The sequence below is a fragment of the Anguilla anguilla genome, chromosome 19 (assembly GCF_013347855.1).
Source record: "Anguilla anguilla isolate fAngAng1 chromosome 19, fAngAng1.pri, whole genome shotgun sequence".
NCBI classification, from domain to species: Eukaryota; Metazoa; Chordata; class Actinopteri; order Anguilliformes; family Anguillidae; genus Anguilla; species Anguilla anguilla.
The window spans coordinates 16,169,906-16,186,334 of record NC_049219.1 but is presented as its reverse complement, the minus strand read 5'-3'; the positions used below and the strand labels follow the sequence as shown (position 1 = coordinate 16,186,334).

Genomic DNA, 16,429 nt, shown 5'->3' with positions numbered 1-16,429 from the left:
GAGAGAGGGGGAGGGAGAGAAATAGAGAGAGAGAGAGGAGAGAGGGGGAGGGAGAGAAATAGAGAGAGAGAGAGGGCCATGTGGTGCCCATGATTACTTGGCACTGCCACCCAGGCCTGTACTCTGGGCCAGAGAAATGAAAGCGATACACAGCCACTCCTCCATCGACACCATCACCGTTACCACACACAAGCTCCAGGGGGCTGGAGAGGGCAGAGAGAGAGGGCTCTTCCTGAGGCGTTCAGAACGGTCCTTCTCACAACAGTGCCAGGCCCTGAACCCGTTTAATCACAGAACCTCAACACCGCACAGGTTTCCCTGCAGAGTCCTCCACTGCACCGATCTCCAAAAGAACAGCGAAACAAATTACTACGGGGGCCCTCCATAATATTAATCACACACAGTAAACAAAACCACAAACAAACAAAAGGGCAAACAGTAACAATGGACCACACACTGAGCGAGCGGGGCGGGGGGCGGTGGGGTGGGGGGGGGGGGGCGTGGAGTTTGGAGGCAGAAACCATAAAAATATGCAAATGGTGGAAACACGTGTGCACAGAGGAGCCTGGAGATTTTCACTGGCGGAACACAGTCTGAGGATGTTAGCCTTTCCATTAGTATTCCACCAGCGCACGGTTCAGACAAGGCCATCAAGGCCGGGCCGATTACGCAGGCAGAACGGCTGCATAAAAACCAAACTGCGCTCAGTAACATGCAACACACGGGGGAGAAAAGGATTTTAAGAACACAGCAAGATGAGAACGCTCGCTTTAATTTAAGGAATTTAAGCAATTTAAGGTGTTAAAGCCTTCAGAACACAACACACAGACACAAGTGCACGTGCACACGATTCAAAAACACTGCGTTTCACCGATCCAGCTGTCATTCAGACTGAGCGGACACTGGCACACTAGGGAGGGAGGAAGGGGTGTGCGTGTGTGTGTGTGTGTGTGTGCGTGTGTGTGTGCGCACTTGCGTGTGTGTGTACATGTGCGAGGCCGTCGAATCTGCAAGGGCAGCTCATACTTCTGCTCTGAGTGCGGCGGAAAAATTAAACGGTCCCCGTCAGCAGCTGCGTCCGATTGGCTGGGAAAGTCACGGTCACACAGACCCGTGCTTTCACTCGCTCGACACGAATTAGTCAGAGAGTCCGTTTCTGACAGCCCACCTGCACACCTTTTAAAACATCATTACAGCATGAGACAGAATTACAGCGTCATAGAGCCTCAGAAACACCAGGCCGGGACACACAAGCTCAGGCTTCATATGTTCTCAATTTAAGACTGGCGGGAGGGGAAAAAAAAGCAAAAAGCTGATTTTAGAGTTTATACATTACTCTGATACTGTACTTCACTGCGAGAGGGCCGTTGTAAACTCTTCCAGCCATCGGTAAAAATGTAACAGTACTTGTTCCAGAAAATTTAACTAAGAGTCCAGCTTCGCAGTGCTGGAGCTGGAGAACCAATCACGTTTGCATCCACCCTTTGTGAACGAATGCAACAGTACGTACCTCAAATGTCCAGGAAAGATGGAATGTTATCTACAACAATTTTGGCTGAAGAAACCAAAAGTCCTGCAAAACAAGTTCACCAACAAAAAGGTACAGGAACATTAGAAATAAACAAATTGCTCAAATGGCCACACGGCAGCCTCGAACCCTGCCCACGATCAGTGTGCGGTCGGCGGCACTGGCGTGTAAACACAAGGTTTTTTTGGTGTGTCAATAAATCCTCACTAAGCTCATTTCTTAAAAGCGGCCATTTCAGGAGGGGGGGAAAAAAAGAGAAAAATGACGCAGAACTTCCATGAGCGTCTTGGCGGAGCGAGCCCAAAATCTCACCAATAAAGAAAGGAAATGAGACTAATTATTTCCTGAGTGGAAGTCAAAACTTTTCTCTTCGCTCGAAACGCCGAGCTGAGACTGAAGAAAGGGGCTCTATTAACTTGTGGAGCGGCAGTAATTTTCTGGGTAAACAGCCACCTCAGACCCCGGCCTACCTACAGCCAAGGATTAATGTTATCAAAACACCTTATTTTAGGGGGGGGGGGGGGGGCATGCGCCATAATTGCTTTTAGTTATTACAAGCAATTTGCATCATGGGATACTGCTTCAGCGGGGAGCCGATTCGTCCAGAGCCGGCCCCCACCCCACACAAACCCAGGTAGGCCCCCCAGGGTCTCAACCCAAGCGCCCGACCGCATGGAGGCACGCACCGCACCAGGCAAACAGGGGACCCCACCCACTCTCACAATATTTGGGGTAATCCAGACTCAGCCCCTCCTTTGCATGCACTCCCCCTCCTACCCCAAGGTCACAGCCAACCAGTTCATGCCCAAATACCCCCCCCCCAGCTGGGCATCATATAGGAGAAAAAGAGAAATCATATTTCCTCCATACAGGGATTGTGGTGGCTCAGCTGAAGAGGTCCGTCCGGCCCGCCGCGTGTCTGGAGATCCGATTACGCCCACCGTCCTGGCTGACCCTCCTTCCCCCGCCCTCTGAAGAGGGGTGCAGTTTCACCCGCCTTTCTCCTCAAATCGAGACCACCCACTCCCCCCCCCGCCCCACGCCCATCTCTCCTGCGACTGACTTGTCCATCTGTCTGTCTGTGTGTCTCTTTCACTTCCTCTGTGCCTATGATTTATGAGGAGAGTGTGCGTATTATTAGGCAACAGGCATCAATGAGGACGTTTCCGTAGATACTGTGAGTAAACACTGCATTCTGTAGAGGGGAATCTTGCCAGAGGCTGAACACACAGACTCATGGGAACAGAGGGGAATAGCTGCAGGAACAGGGAGGATGATGGTGAGGATGAACGAGGGAGAACACAAGGGCCATACTGCACACAGAGAGGCCAGCGGCACGGCCAAAACTCAGGCCCCCTCATCCACACGCTCATGTGTTCACAAGCTCATGTGTTCACAAGCTTTCATGTGTTCACCTTCACAAGCTCGTGTGTTCACATCCACACGCTCATGTGTTCACAAGCTTTCATGTGTTCACATTCACAAGCTCATGTATTCACAAGCATTCATGTGTTCATGTTCACAAGCTCATGTGTTCACAAGCATTCACGTGACAATAACTGCCATCCAAACTGCTCAGCTCCCACTTGGATGACAGTGCAAACCCAAAAAATTATGTAATTAATTCAGAAGGGCAGGCAGAAAACCAGCCACCTCAATGAAACTGATCCTGGGGTCCTTCAGGGAGGAGAGGGCCTGCGCTCCAGCCCATCAGCTCAGCGAGCCGCAGAGCAGCGAGGCGCTCAGCGCAGGAGATACGAATCACAGCCGACACACCAGGAGAGGTGCCCCGCGGGCGAGAACCCAAAACCAGACGCGAGAGAGCGCGCCGCTCACACGTCCCACACAGCGAGCCCCGAGGGCCCAGCGCCGGGCCCCGCTCGCGGAAAACCCGGGGCACGGTTACCGTGGGAACCAGAACCCCCGCCGCCGCACGCTGGATTAGCAGCGACACGAGCACAGGGCTCAGATCAGATCCAATCAACACTTAATAATAACCCCGCCAGTGTCAAACTACAAATCCCAGCATGCCCAGCCTGGGCCTGCTTCCATCCTGTAGAGCCTGACAGAGCCTCGTTCTGAATCAGGAGAAACTCATTTCCTTATTTTCCAAAGCAAATTTTAACTAACGCAGACAACACAATGTGTGAGATGAAGATATCTAATTTCACAGTGAGAAAACGTGTGTCGATCAACAAAATGTAAAATATAACAACACGCTGCACATTTCATGCCTTATAGCTAAAGAACCAAACTGCCGGCAGATTTACATTCCCCCCAAATGCAGGTGCTACCTTCCCTTCTGTCTGAATGAGAGAACTTCACACGTAGTTCAGAGCACAGGAAAGATTTGAATTATTCAGAATCCAGAACACGATATCTACACTGAATTCAACCCTCAGAGCAGAGTATGTAGGCTGTAACTGACTTCTGGCACCGTCGAAAAGATGGTGTCCTCCAACTAGCTTAAGAACTGAGACCTGCCAAAAAAATGGGGGGGGGGGGGGAGGGGGGTGTGGGCGAGGTTGCAGGCATGCATGAGGGGGGTAGGGGTGGGGGGATGGGGGCGAAGAGTTGAAAACTGAACCACATTTTCCACAGTTGGGACCAATCCCCAGTGCTACATTCACACAGAGTGGGTGGCGCACTTACATCATTAGAGCTGGGGTTTCATTAAAGCCATCTCTTTCTCTCCTTCTCTTTTTCTTTCTTCCTCTGTCTCTCTTTCTTCCTCTCCCTCTCTCTCTCTCTCTCTCTCTCTTTTCTCCTGGGCTCCAGGATTTAACGGCGCTGGTGTCAGAGAGGCAACCCCCCCCCCCCAGCGCAGCAGTCAAAATGTCCGCCTCCAGCAGGTTCCAGGAGCGGGAACTCGTCTGGCTGGGGGGATTTCAAACCCAAAGGCGGTCTTGTGGATTTTTTTATTTTATTATTTTTTTGCTGTGTGGTGCAGTAAATTTAAGTCAAAGCCAGCGCAGGAGTACAGGCAGGACTAATAAATAAAGACTTACAGTAGCCCATACTGTACGCTCTCCCCCCCCCACACGGCCTCTCCGTCCCCCTGCCACTTCATCCCCCACAGCTGGGTAAAAATAGGCCTGTCAGTCACAGCACAAATTATTCCATATATATATTTAATTATATACCCACACTTACTTCTGCTGTAAAATGTCTATATTTCATATATAAAACAAACATTTTATAGGGAGGCCATTTTTTCTTATCGTACCTGAAACTTGGCCCAGGAACACGGGTGATTCAAGTGAATCTGATTCGAAGCCTTATCTACAGTTTTACTCGCACCCTCAAGGGTAAAAAATGTACAGTTTGGAGTGGAGGGTGGTGGTGGTGGGGGTGTTGAACAGTTTAATTTACCCTCTTACTCTCTCAAAAAAAAAAAAGTTAATCAACTTTAATGAAAGGGGGGGGGGTATTGGTAAGTGGAATGATGGAGCTCAGTGGCTCAGATGTGTGTGTGTGTCCGAGATGCTGGGAGAGAGGGGGTTCGCTTATTGTTCTTTTTCAGCAAATTTGATTTCTCTTGATTTATTGTCTCATAAATCTGAGAAGTGATAAAAATAAGAAACAGCAAAAAGTTCTTTCTTAAACGCACAAGCTTGTCTGCTAGCGTCTGAAGCTAGAAAACTCGCTGTGGCTTGGCTCTCCCACAGCTCTGGTTCAGAGTGCTTACAGCCATACATCCAGCACACCAGCTATTTTTATTTCAACTGGAACCTTTTTTTCTCCATTTTCTTTTTTTTCTCTCAATGTCTGCGGATACTACACTCTCTCCTTCCAGGAGTCTTTCACTGCAAATAAAACCCCTTTTTTATTTTTTTATTATTTAATTTGCAACATTCAGCCATTGAGACCTTTTTCCAGAGAACGACATTCAAATGAAAACTTCCTTGGGCATTAATGTACCATTATATGTGCACTACTATTTGGGATGAACTGTTCTAATTTTAGCCACCTATTACATCATACTAGTAAACCGTAGGGTTGGGGGTCTGGGGGAGGAAGGGTGCGTTTTGGACAAACTCACTCACAAATTTTCGAGCAGAAGTGTTAAGTGCAGAGAGAACACAGCGAGAACACAGCGGCACAGTCAGGGCAGTAACTTGGGTGGTTAATTAGCGTCACGGTTCAAAAGGTTTAGAGAGGAGCCAAGAAAAACCCAGAGAGGTCATGGAAACGACTCCACAAGAACAGTGGCAGAGAGTTAAAACATGCAGTTCAAGATCGGAGCAGAACGCAGTTCAGCCAGCTGCAGTGACTGAGACCACAGGCTGCTAACAGAGTAACTGAGACCACAGGCTGCTAACAGAGTAACTGAGACCACAGGTTGCTAACAGAGTGACTGAGACCACAGGCTGCTAACAGAGTGACTGAGACCACAGGCTGCTAACAGAGTAACTGAGACCACAGGTTGCTAACAGAGTGACTGAGACCACAGGCTGCTAACAGAGTAACTGAGACCACAGGCTGCTAACAGAGTGACTGAGACCACAGGCTGCTAACAGAGTGACTGAGACCACAGGCTGCTAACAGAGTAACTGAGACCACAGGTTGCTAGCAGAGTGACTGAGACCACAGGCTGCTAACAGAGTAACTGAGACCACAGGCTGCTAACAGAGTAACTGAGACCACAGGTTGCTAACAGAGTGACTGAGACCACAGGCTGCTAACAGAGTAACTGAGACCACAGGTTGCTAACAGAGTGACTGAGACCACAGGTTGCTAACAGAGTAACTGAGACCACAGGTTGCTAACAGAGTGACTGAGACCACAGGCTGCTAACGGAGTGACTGAGACCACAGGTTGCTAACAGAGTGACTGAGACCACAGGTTGCTAACAGAGTGACTGAGACCACAGGTTGCTAACAGAGTGACTGAGACCACAGGTTGCTAACAGAGTGACTGAGACCACAGGTTGCTAACAGAGTAACTGAGACCACAGGTTGCTAACAGAGTGACTGAGACCACAGGCTGCTAACAGAGTGACTGAGACCACAGGCTGCTAACGGAGTGACTGAGACCACAGGCTGCTAACGGAGTGACTGAGACCACAGGCTGCTAACAGAGTAACGCAGTCTTTTGCAGCGCGCTTGTGTTCCCAAGTGCAGGTGTGCAATCGAACTTTCCTGCTTTCCATTATGAGCATCGGCTCCGTCTCTTCACCAGCACAAGTGACCTATCTGAGTGACATGATTGGACCAGGCACATCAGAACTGAGCTTCCTCACCAGGCACAACAATTAACCCTGTAAGGTGTGAGATAGCAAATACGTGATTAGAATGCTCTCAGCTGAACATTCTAATGCTTGTGTAACAATTCTAGAACAGTTCTAGAACACTAACGCATCATTTTGAAACAAACATTCTAGAGAAACCTACTTATTCAAAGGGTGAAGTCTGATGGCTACTCTAGATCTTTGTAGCAGTCCAAACCCAAACTCCACTAACACAGTACCGCCATTTTCATTTTGTCACAGACAAAAAACTGTTGGCAGGCAGGAGGCTTCGTTTATTAGTCCCTAATCAGGCCGCGCAACACGCCCTACTGATCATTTTAATTGTCACAAAGGCGCCATTAAAAAGTCCCTCCACACTCCCCACGCCCTTTGGTAAGTCTTCTTTTATTTATTTATTTTTATAAAGTGGCTAAAAATCAGACAGCGGCTAATGAAAACAAGCTTAAAGAAACAGGGGGTTTTAATATGAAACTCAAACCGGCCGTCTAGCCCGTTGTGCCGCAGAAGCGGGGCTGTGCAGGGGAGGGGCCGTCGGCGTCTCTGTTTAAAAACTGGCGAGCCTGGCGACTATGAGCCGGCGCTAGCCCTGGTTCCGCGCGCCCCCGTTAACGGCTGGAAACTCCGGTTAACCGAGGGGCGGCGGCGTGGCTGCTGGTCCTGTCCTGGCACGGGACAGCGGTGCAGAGTGGGGGGGGGGGGGGGTTTGAGCCGCCCCCCCATCCCAAAACTGCGCAGTGTGAGAGCGTAAGACCCCGTGCTCAAAGCCACAGGTTAAGCGCAGAGGTTGCAGGTATAAGTCCCAGGTGGGAGGCACAGTCCCCGGGCCCCAGAGTGAGGCGCTGCATCACCTGAATCGGAGTTGGGTAAATATCAAAGTGAATAAATAAACTGCAAATAAAGAGAAACACTCTCAGCCCAGGACTAGACATGGTGTGAGAGTCCACACTGACACCACCAAGGCAGATCATCAGGGGTGGAACTAGCCCTCCTAAGGTTCCTGTCCTTAAAATCCTGGCAGAGCTAAAACCGCCGCTCACCTGTAGCCCCGCTTCCATCCACACAGAGCCAAAGAGCCAAATGTACAGCGGCCGTTCCAGAACAGCCCTCAATAACCGCATTCATCAGCAGATTTACAGATTCAAAGAGCTGGATTCACACGTTCCCAGATTCAAAAGAGCTGGATTCATATGTTCTCACATTCAAAAGAGCTGGATTCACACGTTCCAAGATTCAAAAGAGCTGGATTTGCATGTTTCCAGATTCAAAAGAGCTGGATTCATATGTTCTCACATTCAAAAGAGCTGGATTCACACGTTCCAAGATTCAAAAGAGCTGGATTCACACGTTCCAAGATTCAAAAGAGCTGGATTCACATGTTTCCAGATTCAAAAGAGCTGGTCGGTCCACAATGTAGTTTGTTTGTGTGTGTTTGCGAAGTGCTCATCAGTCATGCTGACAGCCGCAAGGCCGGAGACCAGTGCATCATGGGTAAGCGGCGTACGGTCGCAGCGAAGAGGAGGGGGAAAGAGAAACTCTCACAAACGTCTCATTCACACCCACAGGCCTCATCTCTCTCTGAATAAATCAAGCAAACCCACCTCAGGTCTGTAATTGCCCTGCAACCACTTAGACCTCACACAAACACAAACACCTACTCACCCACATGCAAACACACACAGACACACAGACACACAAACACAAACACCTACTCACCCACACGCAAACACACAAACACAAACACCAACTCACCCACACGCAAACACACACACACAAACACAAACTCCCCACACACAAACACAGACTCACCCACACAAACACACACACACACACACACACACGTACACTTGTTTAAAGCCGAGGTCAGCTGTGGCTTCACTCTGACCCTTGTTAGCTCAACGAGCCGCTCCTCGCTTAAGCAAGCAGCCGCGCTCGCGCCGTGGCTAACTCGTCAGGCCTGAGGTTGCCTGGGGGCGAGAGACATCGGGAACCTCTTCAGAGCGCCGCTCGCTCACCCTCGCCTTGCGGGCAGAGACCGCGGCGGAACCCGGCGGCCCACCGCCGACCAATCCCAAACCGCGACGGGCTTCAGAAGTTCCCGCGAGCGCTCGCACCTGCCCCGGCTCAAACAGGGGGCCAGAGCAAGGCTCAGCTCACCAGCACTTCTCCTCTCTCACGGCTTCCGATCCGCCGCACCTCAGCACCACTGTTCTCTGCGTTTTCTTCTGCTTCTTTTTATTTCATTTTTATTTTAACCATCAAACTAGCAAAGCAAAGCATGTGTCCATTAATTTCAGTTTTTAACATGAATGCGAATCACTTAAATAAAACTGGCAGTCAAGGTTACACTGAATTGGTTAAATTACACTTAAATGACACTACCCCACTGTAACGTTTCTGTAAATATTTATCAACCAGCCGATAAAAGTGCGAGACATATAAATTTATGCACTGTGCAAATATTTATCGACTTCAGAAAATTTGGTCTTAATTTCCAAAATTCCTATAATCCAGAGAAAAGAAACAAGTTACCATCCTATAAATAAAACCAAAAAAGAAAAAAAGAAAAAAATAAACCACAAGAACACAACAGCAAAACCAAACCAAAATTATTCATGCAACAAATCTGGTCAGAACCGTGGATGTCTTCCAATTCACAATGGCCAACCAAAACACGAGTCAAACAACTGTGTGGAATCGGGCGCTTCTGAATGAGCCTACACAAAACCCTTCAGACTTTCCATGCAGAGAGACCCCGACACCTTGTCTTTGAAGACAACAGTCCCGAACGTTTTACCTTTTACAACCTTTTATTTTTTAAAGCCTCTTTAAACCTACAGCCGGCTCAAGGGCAAGGAAGTGGGTTAACCTCGTCCAATCAGAAACAGGACGAACTCAGTTAGGTAATTACAGGCACAAGTGCACTGCAGACCCTAAACTCTTCCGCACCTCGGGTCCGGAGGAAGTAGGCGCACTCTGTGACCGTGTGCGTTTCCCACGGTTACCTTGCGGGCAGACGGCGGGCGGGTGCTTTCACACGGCGGTAAAAAGGCAGCGGCTGGGAGAGGGGGAACGGCGTCAGGATCAAACGCGACCTTCAGCCAATGAGCACCCGGGAGCTTTCGGAAGGGCTTCTGAGCATAACTGAAAGTCCACAGAAGAAAAAAAAAAACAAAAACTAATGGCGACAAGGGTCGTTCACTTGCCCTTTAAACGTCACAGAGGAAAAGTCAGCCACAAATCTCCGTGTCCAAAGCAACGCATTACATTACATTACATTACATTACAGGCATTTGGCAGGCACTCTTATCCAGAGAGACGAAGAGGAGCGTATGGTTTACATTTGCTGGTCTGCTTCCTCTTTAAGCACACTTTCAGGTTTTTAGTCATCATAGTACATACACACACACACACACACACACACACACACACATATATATATATGTACTTTTGCATTAAATGAATACCTCCTCAGGAGCAGTTCTGCAGCAGTCTCTGCTGGTTCTGGGGTCAGGAAGTGCTGGGTGGGACATAAGGCACAAGGGCAGAGATTCCCTCACCTTCCCTCTCGAATGACCACACCCTAATCGCCCAGTTACTCCTGCTGCTGCAGATATGCCCGCAGACACCCCCCCCGCCCCCCATCCCCCACACCGCCCCTCCCCCCTTTGTCTGCTCTTTCAGCCGAGCACACTGAGGGAACTTCCTTCAGATGTTGCCCTGAAATCATTTAAAAAACCAGCACCCGCCCCCCCCCCCTGGTTTTTACTGATGGCCGTAGGGCCCTAATTACTTCCCGCGCCCTCCCTTCTTCTCTCCAGACAGATGGACACTGCAGGCTGCTTTTGATCAGCGTTCCCCTTTATTTTAAGGCCGGTCCACGTGGTGCCACGTCCCACACTGACTGCCGCTCAGCCGCAGAACAGCGAACCCGTCTGGGCCTGACGCTGGTTGCCGGGCGACCACGGGGCCTGGCCTCTTCGCGGGCCGAGGCTGGAAAGTAGCGGAAGCGGAAATTTAAGAACTCAGAGTTCCGGCGTGAATGAGCGGCACAGCGCGGCCGTGCCGTGCTGAAACACGCCGCCAGCAGGTCCAGGTGTGGCACGCCGCGGGACAGCGCGTACCGGCGACCCACGCGAGCGGCTGCCTTAGAGCTCCCTGATGCTTAAGGGCTCGGAGACGTGGAGCCGCTGACCTCTGTGAGGCATCGCAGCGTTTAAGACCCCGGCCCTGATGAACGACCCGTTTGCTGTGCCCTCGGCTGGGTCTGGGGTGACCCGCTTCCTGGGCGGGAGGAAAGCGAGCCGCTCCAGGAAGCGGGTGAAGAGTGTGGGAGCGAGCGCTGACTCAAACCCCCGTGACTCATCCCTGGACGAGATGCGAGGAGGATGTTAAAAACAAAATGGCTAATAGAATTAACATGTTAGCTCTGGAGCGTTAATGGCAGCCAAGCGGCCGCCCACTCATGTAGGGGGGGGCACAGCCAAGCGGGGGGGCTCCTTCTGCCAGCCACGGCACGGCTCTAACCACACAGGGGGAAGCGTTGGGCCCAGGTGGGTGCTACACATCAGCGATGGCTGAGAAGAGACCCCTGGGAGGTAAAGAGATGAAAAGCACTTTTTAAAAATGCAATTTATCATCATCATCACCATCACTTTTCAGAACTTCCACCGCAGCACGGACGGATGCGGTTCCTTCTTAGACTTATCTGGTCATGTGAGCCTTTCCTACTGCCGGCGCCACGGCAACCATAATCCACATCCTGTAAGCATGCCCTGTAGTACAATACAGGACGCAAAGATGGAAAAGACATTCCAGCGTTCCTCCCGGCAACCGGGTAATGACCAGCTCACCGTTTTTTGCTCAAACGTACCCTGCACCAGGGTCTATAGGTGCACCCCTAGTGGTGGCTACAGCTCACTGCAGTCGGAGAGACTAAAAATATTTCACACATTTATTAGGGATTGTAATTCATTAAAGGTGACAGCAGCCAATAGTATTGAGCTTCGGTGCTGGAAAGACATCGCCCCCTGAGAGCAAAGATGTCATAACGATGACCTATAATCACTAATCCGGCCCTGGAAGGGAACACTCAACATGCTGTAATATGCTGGAACCCAGACACAAGGACCATTGTTATGATTTTTCCTTTCACATTGTTTGTTTCCAGGCAAGGACACAAAAAAAAGTAAAATCTGTTGCAGATTGTGAGCTGTTGAGTTGCAGGCTAAGCAAGATCGGGTGCCGTCTCCCTAAGTTAACTTAATAAAAAATTTTAAAAAAACTTTACATTTATTTTGAGAACTGCTACGCTTCGTGAGAAAACCAATGATCCTTGGTGGCAATCCACTGGTTTGCGCTTACAGTAAAACATATTTGTGGCAGCACTGAAGCCCCTATCTTACCCCTCCACTACAGTTCTGGATGGAAACTTTCTGGTGACACACAAAACGTACAGTATCGCACAGACTAGCCGCAGATCCGGTTCGTTTCTGTGACTTACCAACCAACAGAACATTCCCGAGGTGTTGGCTGGGTCATACACTACAAAAAAAAAAAAATCTAATTTTTGCAAGATGTCAATGCACGTGCATTGAACCCGCGTGAAAATGGCACACAACACAGTCTCAGGTGGGACACGGTGTTCACACACAGACTCTGGGACATGGCTGTGCTTTTCAGTGCTATCCCGCTGCCACTGAACGCCACCTGTACACAGTACAACAAAGAAGCCGCCCTAAGGAGCAAACATTTCCAACTCCGCAGCAGCTGGAAAGCACACCTTACCTGGGGAGGAAGTGACACGGCACAGGTGTCCGTCATGCCTAACCCTAACCTTGCACAAAGTAATCCCAGCTCACACGCAGCATCAGGTTACCTGAACGCTGTTGCTACTGCACAGCAAAGCCAAGCTCAGTAAACACTGTGTGTCTGTGCGTATTTGTATTTATTTTGCATTAGATTTACATGTTTGCATGTTTTAATCCCATGTTAGGACAATTCTGGAAACTTGCAACTGTGAAATATTGACAAACCTGATGTGGCTTATTCAGAGTGCAAACACAAACTTCCTAAGTTTGTCAACTCTGACAGCTAACACAAACACACGGACAGCCTTTATTTATAAACGGCCTCAACTGACTGTGAAATCAACAAACTCCAAGAAAAGACTGCGAAGCAGTAGACAAGACGAAAAATAATGTTAGACGTGACAAAACCGGCAACGTAGCGAGCTATTTTGACCAACTGCCATCAAAGCCACACTAAGGAAACCCCCTGCCTAATAGCACAGTCCGGCGTGCAAGAACATCCTGGTTTATCAGCAGTTGCATCTGAAATGCCCGTTCGCAGACCCAGGCTACAGCAACAACCAAATTTGCAACTGACGTCACTAAGCAATATATTCTATTTCTTCAGATATAATCAATGAAGCTATTGTTTGTGCGATTAGCCACGCGGTTCAATTCACGCATACCGCTATTTAAACTCTCTGGAAGTGAAAGTTCAGTCAAGGGCAACCCTTACAACAGCCACGTTTTTTTCACTAGCGGCGAATTAACTAACATCTAACTTAATTTCAAGCGTTTGGACACATGTTAAGATTCGTTTTCCCGGCGAGTGTTCGCTAGATGTGTCAGTCTGTGCTCGTTAACAAGCTACATCTGGGCAGTGGCCGGGTGAAAATACGACATTATAACACAAACAGAACCGCTGGCGTGGTCGTACTGAAGCACATGTAAATACGGTTTACCTAAAAGCTGCTCTTCTCTTCGGTCTCGGGTTTTATTAGTCAAAAAAGGTTACCTGGTGCAGGAAATGAACAACCCGGAAGTGTACGTGGTGCACAGTGCACACGCAATGCAGGCAGTAACAGAGAGATGCGAGCAAAGGACGTAGCAGTGCATGTGGATGTTCTGTGTTCTAAATGGCGAAAACCGGTTGAAAGTAGAGCTTAGAATTTGAAAATACAGCGCCAAACATATTTTATTTTCGTTATTTTTCACTGCCCTATTGCGGGACATGACTTTGAGTCGTAGCCGTCAGCCTTTGTAAAATAAGCCGCAAGTTTTACTTTTCTGTACTGTTTAGGTGTGGACGCATCTTTTTGTTCCCTGAGCATTTGTCTGAACTACGTTTAGCCTATTAAGGAAAGAACAGTGCGAAGCTTAAAACATGTTATACAACGATAACTAATTTTACACCCGATCTGTTACATATTGTTTTCAATCTCTTGCGTAACGTTGTTTAACGCATCTTTTTAAGTTCTTTCATAATGTTTTTACTTACATTTCTTAACACAGTGCAGGTTTTTCTCGTTATCTTTTGCTTTGTCTTTGATAATTCTTAATTATCTACCAAATAGTTTCAGTGGCCAGGTGTCCACACTTTCGTTAATTAGGAGCCTGTTGATTGAGCTCAGTCTGTAATTTGATCAGTTAAACATTTTAAAATCTCTTTTTATGTAACCGTTTTCTCAGAACAAGCACAAAGCGAATGTGGGACGTGTAATCGTCATGGCTTGCATAGCTGTTTTTACATACTGTGTTTTAAGAGGATAAATAACCCCTCACAAACAAAAAGTGTTAAATAATTTTAAAAAGCTTGTTAAAATTCTGGGACTGCAACTGTGGTTGGAACGAAAACCAGCATACGCAAAGGTCCCTAGGACCGAGTTTGAGAATCACTGGTCCAAAGGACCCATTCAGAGAATCACTTTGGCCATTTGAATGCAACTTGAATACTGCAAAGTATGCTGTAATAGAACTGTGCTGTGTGGAGGACGTGCTGAAATGAAAGCCTGCCATTTTCAGAAGCAGTTTTGGAGCCTGCAAGTACAGTAGTCCATTCGCCAACCTCAAATGCAGGATATTTCTTTAGTACGCCGACACTAAAAGACCATTACGCAGAGTGCCTTAAAGTAGTTTGCCACGGCACTAATAAAAATTACCTCCTGAATAACATAAAACAGCAGGTTATTGGAAATTCTGCATTTTATGGATCCTACGGCGAAAGCTTCCAAAGAATACAGCAGAAAGTAATTTTGTGTAAGTGTCAGTGATGTGGCAAAAAATAAAAAATAAAATAAAATTCTCCATCGTGCTGGAAGAGACGGGACTTTTGTTGTTGTTGTTTTTGTTCAAACAAACCTGAACTTAACAGTTTCAATAAATATTTCTCCACAGTCTGAGAGTCTTCCTAGTCCATGCACCCCACACCCCACCACCGCCCACCCTTTCTGTAAACGTGTTTAGCATCTTGGAATAAACCATGAACACATGAACAAGAGCCAGACACCGTGGTTATTAAAAGCTAGCACTTAGAAGATGGTCCGCTCTCCACCTCCACCCCCACTTTTAAAAGCATGATGCTGAAAGTTTTATGCATGTGTACTTGGCCAGAAGCACCAGAGGTTCTCTTCACAAGAGCCCCTCTCTCTCTTCCCTCCCTCTGAGGCCAGGGGGACCTGGTGGGGGTTATTTTGGCCCAAGTGTGGAGAAGCTGGACCCCTGAAGGCTCATGGCCACTGAATAATTTGTTCCTGCTTGATATTCAGTTGATTTTTGCCCTGCAGACTCTGACCCCGTCTTCAAGGCCAGCATTCTCCTCGTGACAGAGAGGGCAAATCAGGACTGGCACTGGTGTTATGAAAAGAACGTTAAATTCCCTTAGAGTATTATTATTACTGTTATTAATCAAATTAATGTCATGTTTCTCAGGTTCTTTGTCCTAGCAGCCGGTACCAGGGTTCCTTCGAGAGGCTGGTCAGCAGAGATAACTCTGTCTTTGATTTTATTGGCTCTATTTCTGTGATTTGAAATTATTTCACCCCATTTAAAAGAGTATCTATTTCATTTCTTTTAAATAATTGTAACCATCCCAAAATCGTTTCAGTCAGGGAGATGCAGTCACATGCACAGATCCTTTTAATTTCACAGGGACAGACAAATCCGAGTCTGCTGCTCAGCTTTGTTTAAACGCAGAAAAAAGGGGTTGGTTCAATCAAGGCACACACCAACGCACTCATTTTTGCCAGACCCAAACCATTTGTCTGCATTCACAGTCACATCAGGCATAATGCCAGTGGGATAGGACACAGTTTAAAAAAAAACAAGTACTGCAGCTCTGGCTTAAATGAGTTATCCAGCCAGCATAGTCCTCCGCCCACTCTGTAAATAAATCTGGGTCCTAATCACAATCAGGAAGAATGAAAGGACCAGGGAAGGGGTTTGAACAGAATGGCACACGCCCAAATATGTCTGACTGTTCAACAACTTGGGACCATCTGGGTGCCCTTCAATCGCCTGTGTCCAGCAGTCACCTGTGTCCCGCAATCACCTGTGTCCTGCAATCACCTGTGCCCTTTAATAACCTGTGCTGTGTAATCACCTGTGACTTGCAATCACCTGAGTCCTTTAAAGTCCTGTGTCCCTCAATCACCTGTGTGCTGCAATCACCCGTGGCCTTCAGTCACCTGTGTCAAATGCTTGCTGAACTCATCCCAGAGTGTGTACAGGAGAGACAGAGGGGATGGAAATCTGTTGCATATTGTTCAAATAGCTGTAACCGTTCACAAGAGGAGAAGGGCAGGATGGTTGATTTTTCTTCTTTTTTTTTTGTTCTTTAATTACAGGCAATTTCAGATGAGACCTAAT

The 16,429-nt window shown here is 48.1% G+C and overlaps 1 protein-coding gene across 3 annotated transcripts in view; it reads right to left on the bottom strand.

Moving 5' to 3' along the window:
• LOC118219398 (coiled-coil domain-containing protein 91-like) overlaps window positions 1–13,621 on the bottom strand; it is a 74,225-nt gene extending 60,604 nt beyond the window's left edge. The window contains exon 1 of one of the 3 annotated variants that reach the window (XM_035402551.1): window positions 13,528–13,621. Coding sequence is in view for 1 of the 3 variants with exons in the window: in XM_035402550.1 (XP_035258441.1) it covers window positions 4,181–4,185 (5 nt within the window). In the remaining 2 variants the exon portion in view is untranslated. Of the gene's footprint in view, window positions 1–4,180; window positions 4,931–9,781; window positions 10,029–13,527 lie in introns of those variants that run through there. The other 2 variants (XM_035402552.1, XM_035402550.1) reach the window with 2 other exon arrangements.
• Window positions 13,622–16,429: the final 2,808 nt, after the last annotated feature.